This window comes from Branchiostoma belcheri, unplaced genomic scaffold (assembly GCF_001625305.1).
Source record: "Branchiostoma belcheri isolate BF01 breed outbred unplaced genomic scaffold, Haploidv18h27 scaffold27, whole genome shotgun sequence".
NCBI lineage: Eukaryota > Metazoa > Chordata > Leptocardii > Amphioxiformes > Branchiostomatidae > Branchiostoma > Branchiostoma belcheri.
The window spans coordinates 1-14,415 of NW_017803876.1; the positions used below are offsets into that span (position 1 = coordinate 1).

At 39.4% G+C, this 14,415-nt stretch overlaps 1 protein-coding gene across 1 annotated transcript in view; it reads right to left on the minus strand.

Annotated features, from left to right (window-relative positions):
• Positions 1-3,866: 3,866 nt before the first annotated feature.
• Positions 3,867-14,415, minus strand: part of LOC109472306 (1-phosphatidylinositol 4,5-bisphosphate phosphodiesterase beta-1-like) — an 18,261-nt gene continuing 7,712 nt past the window's right edge. Inside the window, exons 2-3 of the mRNA XM_019771987.1 lie at positions 6,863-6,940; positions 3,867-3,974 (exon numbers count right to left, since the gene is read on the minus strand). Of these exons, the coding sequence (XP_019627546.1) occupies positions 3,882-3,974; positions 6,863-6,940 (171 nt within the window). The 3' untranslated portion in view covers positions 3,867-3,881. The remainder of the gene's footprint in view (positions 3,975-6,862; positions 6,941-14,415) is intronic.

A 14,415-nucleotide genomic window follows, 5' to 3' on the forward strand; every position in this document is an offset into this window, starting at 1 on the left:
CTTAATTTCCTGTATTTATTATATATTATGTTAAGTTATAATTTATGTTATATCTGATTCTCTGTACCTTTTGATTTGTTTTGATTTTGTATTTTGTCGGTGCCTTATAAGCCCATATGGGCTGGGCGGCATATTGATCGCAATGGCACGATAATAAACAGTCATTCATTCATTCATTCATTCATACATCTTTGTGCAAAATTAGAAAATCAATAATTCATCTAAATCCAGGATTTCTTGGCAAAGTCCTTCCGATTAAGGATATTTGTTTTCTCCTCCAGACACATTAGATAAAGGCCAATCTACGGAGCTTTTGGGCTGATCAATTTGGATGGTAAAAGCCTTGATGGCGTTAGCATGTAAGCAAAATATTTCTTTATGGAGAGTAAAGGCTGATGTCTATTACCAATAATCTGATTTAGGCCACACCAATTTAATTTGTCGGTTCACGGAATCGCCTACTTCATTTTTTTCTGACTTGCAAATGAAAAAAAAATTCCAGCCCCTGAATCAAATCCAAAATGCTCATATTTTGGCTCCATGCAGCTGTAGGAAGTCCCTTCTATTCAGAGTTGTTACAAGTTTTACCACTATCAATGCAGTTTGAACTAAAATTTTGAAATTCATTGTTTGAACTAGAGTCCCCCGATCTCATACCTTCGCCAAATGATGTTAATCTTTATGAGAAAGTAAAGATTATTCCTCCTGATTATGCAAATAGGATCATTTGTATGAATTATATGAGTTGATCATATTATCCATAAAAGACAGCCTTATCTTAAAAAAGAAAGCCATTCTATCATTACCTCATAAATTATGCAAATGAGGTCCTTATTTGAATAAATTATGTTTAATGATGTTCACATTCACTTAACTTGCAAATACCCTAAGTATGAAATTCCAGGCAGTTACCATTATGGAATTATAACATTTTCTCATTAATTATGCAAATTAAGTGTTAATTTACATAATTAATATCTGCCTGTGTTTTTCTCGTTGTCAATTACATATGTCTCAAGCTTGAATAGTCCTATAATGTAATGCAGCTGATTTACCGAATTTCCTCATTAATTATGCAAATTACGTCCAGATTTGCATAATTGTCGCATAATTATGTCAAGCATCACTTAAGCTACTTACATAACAAAAATCATGATGATCCGTCCACCGGTTCTTGAGTTATCCTCTTATGAATATTTTCAAAGAAATGACCCTGCAGTTCCTGAGCAAGCCGATAGGGGGCCCAAACCTATGTCACTTATTCCCCAGCACAAGAACTACCTACCATCCAAATTTCGTGACCCTAGCACGTCCAGATCACGAGATATCAAAACCGGAAGTTCAGCTGCAGTACCATAAGAAGCCGCCAGGGGGCCCAAAATCTAATCATTTCGAGGTCTCATCAAGACCTACCCACCTACCAAATATGAAGTCAATCCATTTAAGCCTTCTCAAGTTATCGTGTTTACAGACAGACAGACAGACACACACACAGTCACGAACGCCTACGAAAACATAACCTTCTTGGCGAAGGTAATTACAAACCAGCCTGGTATGTTGACTTCATGGCTCCCATAATCATAGCATTTGGGGCCGTAATGGGGTGCCTAGGCCTGTTTTCATTTTTTCCCTGTTGCTTCATATTTTTTTCTGAAAAAATCTGAGAACCAACAAATAAAATTGGTGTGGCCTTAGTATATACATGTAAAAGCTGATCAGAAAATACTGGTATGGGAAACTGCCTTCTACAATTTCATGTACTGTCCTTTACTACTGACAGTTCCAGGGCAGACATATCTACCCAATATAGACATGCCCTCCTTTGTCCTGACTTTCAGGCTGGCCCATGACATCACATAGGCTATAAATAGATGGGATGCTATCAAAAGGAGACAATCGAAGATACGGAAGTCCTCATAAAGCAGATGACTGCATATCCTAACCCTATATTTCCTTTCTGATCATACTTCGCTCAGCTTTTCTATTCAACAGTTTATAACTGAATTGACTTTTAAATACAGTGCCACTAAATCAAGCCATTAAGATAGGAGCCTTAATTCAACAACAATCACTGACGGTGGTCCATTGGGGATTACTGATGATGGAGATTTCGTTAGCAAATTGGGGCATTTGCTTCCTGTGGTAACTAGGGCAAGAGTATTTGTCTCACTGAACGGTGCAGTAGCACTAGCCGTTGTTAGGGAAGCGAGTGTGGGAGCCCCGGCATACAAGTAGGATGGTACCCAGGCTACAGTAGCACAGGACTCACACCTACAATTTATGCTAAGGCCACACCAATTTAATTTGTTGGTTCTCGGATTCACCTCTTCGTTTTTTTCTGATTTGCAAAAAAAAAAAAAGATTCTGGTTCTGAATCAACTCAAAAATGCTCATATTTTGCCCCTAACAGTTGAGGAAATTCCTTTTCTTCCTAGTTGTTACAGTTTTTTCCATCTATCAATGCAGTGGTTTGATTAAAAGTTCAAAATTTATACTTTAAATTTTAACCCAGCCTTTTTTTGTTGACTTCATGGCTCATATTGTAGCATTTGGGGCTATAATAGGATGCCTAGACCTGTTTTTATTTTTATTTTTTTTCGCCCTGTCGCTTCATATTTTTACTGAAAAAATCTGAGAACCAACAAATTAAATTGGTGTGGCCTAAATCTCGACAGAATGTGTAGCTTGAAGAACTACATACACAGGTCTGTCCGTACAAGAGAGACGAAACACTCGCACACAGCTTATGTGAAGATGAGAATATCTCAAACTCCTATGTTTACACATATTTTAATGTAATAAATTGTAATTGTATCGCTATGAATATTGTAAACAAGAACTCCAGGACAATATGTATACAATTTTGTATCACTAATGGACATTCACTATGATATCACTAATAAACGTACCATCAAATTTTGGAGCCCCTACAAGTAGACATTTGTCTATAGCTTTATACGAGCTATTTTTGTTTACATCATATGCATCAAGATATTTTCAAGGCATATGCAAATTATCGGTAGGCAAATCACCCAACCATCACCAACTTTTTGCCCCCCACTCTCTGACTGTGGCGTCACGATGATTGCTTGTATTAACCAAATTCAACCAGGAAGCTTCTTTCCTAGAACTACATCACTTAATATATAATGGAACAAGCTTCCTTGTGAATGCTTCCCACATGGGTACAACCATAAAATTGTCAAGTCTAGGGTGAACAAACATCTGTCTCTACAGTTCCTTAATGTAACCCAAAACATGTACTAAGTGGTTGGTATGAGCCTTGTTTTGAGGTGGAAATTGAGCCTTAAAAACAGGTTTAAGATCTGTTTAGAGCTAAAACTTTATAATTAGATTCAACACAAAAAGTTCTCTCACCTAGAGCTTTCAACCAGTCACTCTGGTCTTCCTCATTAGACTCACCCAGTGAGGCTTTTTGTGTTGGATCTAAAGTTGTCTAAAGATCTAAAGATCCAAACATGTAACTTACCAATACAGATGAACTTTCATGATGGGAATAAGATATTTTGGCATCTATATATATCCTGGATCAGCGATCCCAAGACCAGGACAAACTGTAATTCCCAACTCAATTTATGAAGGAGTTTGAACACTGAGATTAAATCATTACTGCACCTCAGCCCTGTATTTTCCGAACAAACATCTGTCTCTACAGTTCCTTAACGTAACCCAAAACATGTATTAAGTGGTTCATATGAGCCTTGTTTTGAGGTGAAAATTGAAGTAGATAAAAAAAAAAACAGGATTGGCATCCATGTATCCTGTGCGGTGATCCCAGGACCAGGACAAACACATAATTCCCAACTCAATTTATGAAGGAGTTTGAAGACTGAGATTAAATCATTACAGCATCCCGGCCCTTATTTCCCGTGGGGTTGTCCTACCTTGGGCAGCCGAGCGTATTTTCCTGTCCTGGTGTCCCTGATGACGGTGATGTCCAGACATTCTGTCTCCTGGAGGAGAGTGGGGAGAGATTCACACATCAGTAAGAACCCGGTGAACAGGTCGCTGAATCTTGCCTCACATTTACACTGCATGAAATCCAATCTTTAAGTATGTCTCAAAGCATCCGTAAAGGTAAAACATGAGAAGAAGCGGAACCTTTTAAGGACAGTGTAAGGAATAGACTTTTTGGAGGAGAGTGCGGAGAGATTCACAGAGCAGTAAAGACCACCAGACTGGACCATTTCATTTCGTTAATATGTTGGGTCATGTGGCATAGCGGTGGTGTGTTCTGCCCAGACTCAAGAGGTCGAGGGTTTAAATCCTGCCTACTGCCACCAAACTTGTGCTCTTGGGAAAGGCACTTTACATGACTTTTGTCACTTCGCTCAGGTGTAAATGAGTGCCTAGCTTCGGTTAGGGACGTCCCTCGGATAGGAGGTTAAATGGAGGTCTTTCAGGACCTCACTGTAAAGAAGTGTATACAAGTTGAGTTGGGCCAAACAATACAGAAACACGTCTACTACTATATATAGATAAACCACCACCTTGCTGTATCTTGCCTCACATTTACAATGCAAGAAACCCTATATTCAAGTATGCCTTCAGCATCCGAAAAGGTGCACATGAGAGAAGAAACAGAACCTTTACCCATGCTTTGAGGTATGTATAATGAATAGATTTTGTGCAGTGTTATATGTTTCTACGAATGGTACCCAAGGGTTGTATACTTTGTACATGAGAAGGAATGTTTATAAAAAGGTGATCTACTGCGTATAACATTTGGGCAACAGTGTTTTTAAAAAAAATAGTACTTGTTGTACATAATTGTGTGTTCCTGGAATTTTCTACATGTTCTGGCCCAAATACAATTAATGAAAATGTAATTTTAAGGCCCAAATGGAAATACAGTAATGGATAAAGCTGTCCAAAAACAACAGAGCAAATGAATCATCAATCAAGAATCAAAGGCAGCTGTCACCAAAATAAGTCGAGGGAATTTGAAATATACAGGTCCAGTATCATACATGGTCAGGGAGATCAATTGTCAATTGGAGGCTGCTATTAGTGAAAAGTACTACAATGTGGCTACATCATTGATGGACAGGGTGCTCCCAATGGACATGAGTGCAGCCCACACATTAATTGCTTTCTATAGTAGGTCTGTACAATGCACAGTTCTATTATCATTATAGTATTAACAGGTCCCAAAATACCACCTGCATATACAGGTAAAATTGGTGCTGTGCAGGCATTTCTGATGTCTACCTGCACCTAACCTGCACTGGTCCATGCACTGGGTATATGCAGATGTGTGTGCAGGTAAAATTGGAGCTGTGCAGGTATTTCTGATGTCTACCTGCACCTAACCTATGCCACTGAGTTTATGAATTATATACACATGTAAGTGTATGTGGATTTTAATTGTTACATTGACTGTAGAAATAGTGGCAATGGTTTCTTAACAGTTTTTAGTATGATCCATACTCCCTAAATTCTGAGTGGTGCAGGTAAAATTTGTCTGGTGCAGCTAATTTTCAATGTTTGCCTGCACCAGTGCAGGTATGCTGAGAAAAGTATTTCAAGCCCTGTATTCTCTATCCTCTCAATTATTCTGTAAAATATCAAACAAAAGGCGACCAATGCAAAAAGGACTTTAAAAATATGCGCGGAGGCAGGCCTATTTCTTCCAGCTGCAAATGCTACGCTCTGGAAAGAGCTATACTTAGTCTTGAATACATAACATACTGCTCCCAAAATAGAGTCCGTCACATAATAAACATGATGAAAACCACCATAAACACACGTCAGGTTGATGGCAGTTAGCACATGTTCTCTAGCACGTCAGCAGAACGTACTACACCTGCACGAAACCTATAATGTATTGTGCACAGCACTTCAGCAGAACGTCTCATAAGGTCATATTTTAGTCATAACCGTTACACTTGTACATTGTATATAAGGCTAACATCCCTTCTGTAGTTTCCAAATGTTTTATCGGAAAAGATACCCTCTGCAACAGACAAAATTCTGATGCAACAGTGACCAAACATTCCACGAAAACTAAGAAAAATCAGGCTTTTGCGCAGGCGCAGTACGTTCTGCCGACATGCTCTCTACTTTGCTTTGAGATCTTGAGACAAAGTTAGGTCAAACCAACGCAGCTGCTTCTACATCTGTATCTGTATAGCCGGTATAACCGCCTTTCGGCGTAACACACCAGCTTCGCAGGCACACGGCGCGGCGGCAGCTGGCTATATTACACCGATCGACTTGCTACACCTAACCCTTGAACTTCTAGCTCTAGACATTGTTTAAAGCTATCTATTGACAATGCCCCTACTGTACTTGGTGACAGTGAGTTCCACTCTGCGATAGTTCTAGGAAAGAATGAATTCTTGAACACCTCAATCCTTGGTTGATAACTCTGGTACTTGAATGCGTGGCTATTTCTTGTTCTCTTCTGGGCTGGTATTAGGTACTTAGTAATTGGGACATCCACCATCTGTCCCCTTCAGACCACACCAATTTAGTTTGTTAGTTCTCAGATTTTCTTAAATAAAAGATGTGAAGTGAAAGGGAAAAAAAAAAACAGGCCAAGGCATCCTATGTGAGCCTATGACATTAAGTCAACATGCAAGGCTGGTTTTCAAACAATAAAGTTCAAATTCAAACCACTATAATATTGATAGATAGACAAGAAGACAAGAGAAGAAGACAAAGACTTTCCTTAACTGTTGACTATTTTGGAGTTAAGAACGTCTTTTGCCAATCAGAAAAAATTAAGTGGGCGATTCCAAGAATCAATCGATTAGATCGAAAAAAAAAAATTATTGGTGTGGCCTGAGTATGTTTTATAAAACTGAGTTAACATTTTAGCAACAGCACACCTACTTACCCCATTCTGATCGGTCCAGTAGAGAATTTGACCTTCTTCGTCCACTCGCAAGGTCACCGCTACTCCCACTGTGGAATCCTGGACGGGAAGAAAGGGAAGAGAAAGTTTCATAAAAATCATCAGATTCTTAGTACATATAATGTTCTTTATGATTTAGTTACTAAACAACTGACACTGGCCACCTGATAGAATGGGTAAACTACTGCTGGTCACTCCTACAATTCATCACAAACAAAAGATGCATACTTACATGTAGTAGGGCAATGATTTTTTCATCAATTACCCAGAATTACCCAATTGTACAAGAATTATTCTTAAAAGCAGGGAGCAAATTTTTCATAGTGTAGTGGTAGTATTCAGTCTTTGATTATATAAAAAATATGTTAGTTGCATGTCAATTGTCTGAGGTGAAAGACAAAACCTTTCAAGAAGCCCAAGGTCCATTCTCATGTCTAGTCTTACAGTCATACCACAAGCAGAAGATGTCCAACTTTGTCTAAGAGTCAAAGATCCTTAAACTAAAGGCTTCAATCAGGTTTGGGTGAACAGACACTCGTCACATTGTACATTATTAAGCAACAGCTTTCCACTGTCTTCTGCAAAACTGCTGAATCAGACATGGTTGTCACTTCGTTGCTACATGTTTTCTGCACCACAGCCAATTCTAGCTGAGGCATCCCAGATTTTGCCATCATTTACCCACAATTACCAAATTTGTACAAGAATTATTTTTACTTTATCATTATAGTAGTATCCAGTCTTTGAATATACATCATATATGTGAGTGACATGTAAGGTGAAAGGCAGAACCTGACAACAAGACCTGCGCTTTCTCATGTCCTTGACTTTAACTTACATGTATAAGTCTTACAGATACGACCAAAGTAGAAAATGTGCATTGTTGTCAAAGAGAGAGCTTCAATATCATCAACAGCTACTGTATAGCAACAGCTTTCTACTGTCAGATACATTATATATATATTCAAGCATTTCTGCTGAATTAGACAGGCTTGTTACCTCCATGAAAAATGGAGGTATTGTTTTTGGCGGCGTCTGTCTGTGTGTCTGTGTGTGTGTGTGTGTGTCTGTGTGTGTGTCTGTGTGTGTTTCCGCAACTTTGTAGTCAGCATAACTTCATAACGCCTTTATGGATTGTGATGATATTTGGTATGCTGATAAGTCTTAGGAAGACAAAGCTCAAGGTCAAATATGGGCCTCCTGGTGTATGACCTTGGTACTGCAGCAGAACTTCCGGTTTTTGTATCTTTGGTCCTGAACATGCTATGGTCTTGAATTTTTGGTGACAGATAGCTTTTCCTGTCAGGAATAAGTGGTGTGGGTTTGGTCCCCCTAGCAGCTTGTTCAGGAACTGCAGGGGACTTTCGGGCGAAATCTTTGAAAGCCAATAAGTCCAGATAGGAACAGCGTATTTTCATCATTTTTGGTGTGTAGGTATCTGACAGAGAGATGTACATAATTAACTGCAAATTATGCAAATGAGGACTTTATTTGCATAATTAATGAGGAAATTCTATAATTACAGTGTTTTACATTATAGAACTCTCATACATGTAATGTATGTAACCTATGGCAGATGGAACATCAACAGATACTAATTATGCAAATGATGACCTAATTTGCATAATTAATGCAAAAAATCTATGATTTCTCAATGGTGAATGATGGGAATATCATACTTGGGACATCTTTAAGTTAATCAAAAGTTAACATCACGATGCATATATCATGTTAATGCAGAGGTTATTTGCGTAATTAAAGAAGAAATTTACATTTACATATCAAGCCCATATTTCATGGAGGTATGAGATCTCGGAACTCTTGTTCTTTCTGCACCACAGCCAATGGACCTTTCCGGTTGAACACCATAAGCCCCGGCTGCCCCCTGTTCTATTTCGAACACCTCGATCAAGATCAGCGCGGGAAGGACCGCACCGGCCGCCGCCGCCAGAATGTCGGTTTTGCCGCTCAACTTTGGGTCGAGTTTTCGGCAGTGAAAAACTCTCTCAGCAGCCCCCAAAAAGGTTACGCTATCTTCGTTGAAGTACAAATCCAGAGTAAAACTTATTTCAGGAGGGGACAGGTTTAATGAGAGCAAAATGTTTTGCTCAATGCGATGTGCCGCATAACATCACACGGTAGGCTGACAGTATTTCGAGCCCTGCATTTGCCTGGTTTTCTGCACCACAGCCAATTCTAGGGGCATCCCAGGGAAACGTGAAATGTCAGTCTATACATCATGCATCTTTTATGACACATGGTGGGGTTCGGAGCTTCTGAAGTAAATGAAAATGTCACCAAGTTCTGATATGAATGCTATGCTCCGAAGCAGGTCTTTTACTCGAGTCAGTGATTTGGCATTGTGCCATTGGCAACCTCAAACTACTCCATAGGCCAAATCCTTCATAGTTACATACAATTTTGCTACAATGTAATATTTTTCACCTGTTCTTACATGGAAATGTCACACTGCAGATTAGTAACTTGAAACAGTTTTTTAAAGGCTAAAAAGGATAGAAAAAGTGGTGCAGATAAAACACCTCTGGTGCAGGTAATTTTGAACATTATCAATTACCTGCATCAGTGCAAGTATGCAGAAAAAAGAGGATTTTGAGCCCCAGTGCCTTACAATTTGTAAGTTACACACACAAGTTACACCATGTACTTCTTCCTACCACGCCACCATATTGCCCTGGTACTGGTAGACATTCATATATTCATGAGCTACCGGCGCAGTGTGTCTAACACCAACTGTGCTTTATCCCAACTTCAACAAACAAGGCTCACTCAAATTGACTGGGGTCTACGAGGGATCAGACTTGTTTGGCAATCAAGGTACAAGGTCGATTCCATTGAGCCACGCTAGTGGTGCATACCTAAACCCAATTTTAGGTTCAGGTCCGGATTCAAGTTCAGAGGTTTAGGTTCAGGTCCAGACTTGTAAGTCCGGACCTAAACCCATGGCATATACAATATTGCATGTGGGCAACCCTGCAATGTTGTCTGGGTGAAACTTTGGCCACATAACATGGAGGGCGGTACTTGAGGATGCCCGATGGCAATGTTTTCTTCATTTCGCAGCAAAAATTTTGCAATCTACAGAAGGTTTTAGGTGGTTTGGAAAGAAAAGGGGTATGTGAAATGGTCTTTTATGGTAATAAGTCCGGACTCGGTTCTTGACTTTTAGGTTTTTTTGGACTTGAACCTAAACACCTAAACAAGTCCAGATCCAAGTCCAGTGAACCGGTATGCAGCACTACAGATGGGTAGATGTTAACTCATATCATGTCTTGGGGACTATTCTGTTCAAAATGAACATACAACAGACCTGAAGAGTTTTAAAAATGTTAGAGAAATGAAGATGCATTTTGTAAACAACTGAAGGAGAGGAGGGGTGTTGGATAAAAAGAACAAAATAGAGAGAATCTGAGATAGCAACTTGCTTAGACGCTAATACACCTGCTTTGCACACCCTTCCACTTGAATACATTTTGTTACTGTCTATTGTAGATTATTGATTGATACAAAGTATACAGTTTCTGAACAGTTTTTAGTGTGATCCATCCTAAATTGGTGCAGGTAAAATTTGTCTGGTGCAGGTGAATTTCAATGCACCACAGAAGGTATGTTGCAAAAAGTATTTTGAGCCCTTTATAGAAAGTTTATTGCAAATTCATGCCCGGGGGCTAATTGCAAGAACATGATAACAACAGTAAACAGTAAAATGATAATAAGTAATGCTAATGCTACTTTATATATAATATAAATACATTTGTAGTTATTTTTGAATTGATGTTGCCATCATTAAAAGATTATGAAAACACTAGAAGTACATAATCAGCAAATCACTCAGCATGGTAGCCCGAGATACGTGTTGTATATGTGTCTAAATTAACTACTCATGTCCGATCAGGTTGATTTGAGAGTCCCCACAAACAGATCTGCAAGAGTCATGCATATCCCTACAGAGCTACAGAGGTGGACAACCTTCCCCGCTCTCATTGTGTGGTGGCATTTCGGCTATACTTGGCAGCCAAAAATAGGCCGCCGCAGACCTGGGCAGAATACAAAGTAGTCAACTAGCATTCAGGTCCGAGCGCCAAGCTCTCCTATCCCGGCACGCAAATTACCCAGCTGCAAGGTTGGGGAGGATAGAATCGCGGCAAGAATGGTGGTTTATTTCCTGCAATAAACTGTCAAAAAGATTTGCTCTCTCTGTGAAGGATGTATGTAGCATTGTGTTGTAAAAAAAACAGAAGAAAGGAATTTCACAGTGATCTCGAACCAGTTTTAGCTCACCAAAGAGCTCATCTCCCACTGGTCTTGACAGAGAAGACAGACACTATGTACAGTATTTATAGGTTCATTATGTATTGGGGAAATTTTATACTCTTTTCAACAAGCACAATTGATCAGGGGACCACAAGTTAACGTCCTGTCCTAAGGGCTGTGACCCTTTCCAGTAGCGTGCATGTCCGGGTAGCGACAACAGCCGGGATTCGAACTCTGAACCTCTTGGCTAAGAGGCATGGTCGCTAACTACTGGACAACACACACCACCATCAGTGGTTACAAACTGGAAGGGCTGATTTCATAGCCTGGGTGCCATCCGAATTTGTAACGGCTCCCCCGAAAAAGATTTTTTCGGGGGAGCCATTACAAATTCGGATGGCACCCAGGCTACTGATTTCATTTGTATCCTAGAAACAGATGGAAGAATGGGAATAATTAATTTGACAACTGTCTAACCTCTTGACTGATAGTCATATCAATGGAGAACTACAGTATGTGGTCATAATAATACAATAGCCTTATCTCATTAGAATCAGCTTCCATTCCACAACATGCTATCTTTTATTTATTAGCACGTGGCCAATTTGGAAGAAGATATGGTTTTTAGTGCTGTCCACATGATTGAAGGAAGATACGGGTATATCTCCTTACTTTATTTCATGCAAAATACCTGTAGTGTCTCAAAGTCTCAATAGATGTGTTACAATGTTGTTGTTTTCAGAATACAACATTGATGAAAGTGTTACTTACAGACGAAGAAAAAAACATGTGCATGTTTTATAGATCCTTACACTCACATTGAGCCCAATCAACATGCAATTATTAAGTTACTGTTACTAATTTGGCATTATTAATAACAGCATCTCCAGATAATGAGGTATCAAGATCAGCTGCAATACCATAACAAGCTGCTAGGGGCTCCAGAATCTGATCATTTCGAGGTCTCATCATGCAGGCCCTACCCAACTACCAAATATCAAGACAATCCATTCAATCCTTCATAAGTTATCGTGTTTACAGACATACACACACGCATACACACACACACATACACACACACACACACAAACACACACGAAAACATAACCTTCTCGGCAAAGGTAACATAAAAAAAGTCTCACAACTCCCACCTTCCCCTCCCAACCCCCACGGTGAATATTGACGAGACATTGCTATTCAGCACGCTTCCAGGCACTTATCGATTACCAGTCTTTCAAAACCCTGTCACGTCTTTTCATGCTCTATCTCTTTTACACCTTTCAGGCACTAGATTTCAACATCTATTCTTGTCCCACTATATCCCACTGTGTAATTAATAAGAAAGCAGTCATCACAGGGCTAGAAATACTGGGTGCATGAGCACCTTATTTTTAATTAGTGCACCCAAATTTGGAGCTGTGCACCCATTTTTTTTCCGTGGGTACACCAGTGCACCCAAATATTTTTCTAGGTTTATATATGTAAAGATGTTAAATGTATAGTAGTATACAGCATAATCTTAGCATCAAAGTGTCAGAAAAATAATAAAATCATTGTTGTAGTACTTTTCTTTACAAATGAAACTAGTTATTGCTGACATTCTAGTTATTCTATTTTATTGGTGCACCCAAAAAATTTTTTGTCCACACAATTTTTTAGATTAGGTGCACCAGTGCACCTATTCCCAAAAATGAATTTCGAGGTCTGAAGAAAGCAGCCATCAGTACGTGCGTCTCTGTGTCTGTAACGGTGTAAGTGCTTTTGGGGACAGCATTAACGCAGAAATACACCACCACAGCTACATGTACTCTCCACAGACCCAAGGACTTGGATTGATTTTCAGAAGGTGGCCACTGTGGTTACTATCAGGGACATACAAAATGCATGTAGGAAAACCTTTAGTTTCTTTTTAAAGCTTGTATTTAGATATTATCCTACACTATGTATTTCTAGCTATTATTAGGCTTATAACTCAAGATTATGTCATGGTTACCTCATAAAAATTTGCATATTATTGTCTTGCACTACTTACAAAAAATTCAATGACTATACACACATTGTAACTCTAAAGTTAGTATAATTTTTCAGATGTCCTCACACACACTTCCATACTACCTTAAATTCATGCAAATTAACAGCTTCGTAAGCACGACTTTTGAACTTTTTTTGTGAAGAATTCTAAATTCTACTTCTTAATGGTCAGGTTTGACTGTGCATGATGTACAAAATGACTAATAAATAGTGGACGTACCAACCACTAAGTATCTGATACCAGCCCAGAAAAGAACAAGAAACAGTCATGCCTTCAAATATCAGAGTTATCAACCAAGAATTGGGGTATTAAAAAACTCGTATTTCCCCAGAACTATCGTAGACTGGAACTCGTTGCCACCAAGCACAGTTGGGGCATCATCAAAAGAAAGCTTTAAACAGCTCCTGCAATCAAATGTGCAAAGATTGAGTGTAACAAGTAATTCGGTGTGATATAGCTAGCTGCCGCCGCGCCGCGCGCCTGTGAAGCTGATGTGTTACGCCGAAGGGCGGTTATACCAGCTATACAGATACAGATACAGAGGCTGGTGGGCTGACGGTTGATTAGACAGAGCACAGGTCAGGGCACTATTGATCTAATGTGCTGCTGTGGGGGCGGACAAGGAAAGATGATCACCGATAATAAATACTGCAATTCCCAATTTTTTTTCACAGATAAAGGGTTGATTATTTCTGCAAAACATGTATTGTGTACAGTCAACATTGACTCTGGACTGACTACCATTCGTAGCTGGGGTTTAGAAGCAAAAAGGCATTTTGCATAGAGCAAAATACTGTTTTTTTTTCACAGTGCTTTTGTGTTCACACACATTTATTTTGTTAGTTTATGCGTCTGATTTTAGTTTTACGGCTCTACGGCCCCTGAAAGGCTGCATTGCTGTATTACATGTCAGGAGCACTAGTGTTCACATGGGCCAGTAACAGTTTGTTTGGCTATCGCTGAGAATAGCACAGGTGGAATGGAAAGTACCTTAAAGTTTTATCATGTCTGACATCTGTCCCAGTGTACAATGTACATGTGTGTGTGTGTTTGTGTGTGTGTGTGTGTGTGTGTGTGTGTGTGTGTGTGTGTGTGTATGTCTATTGTGTGAGTGTGTGTGTGTTTTGTGTGTGTAACAGTGGGTTAGTGGAAAAAGGAGTCCAGTCTGATTGGCGGAAAAAGCAGTCCAGTCCGATTTTGGGGTGGAAAAAGCAGTCCGGTGGTTTCTACG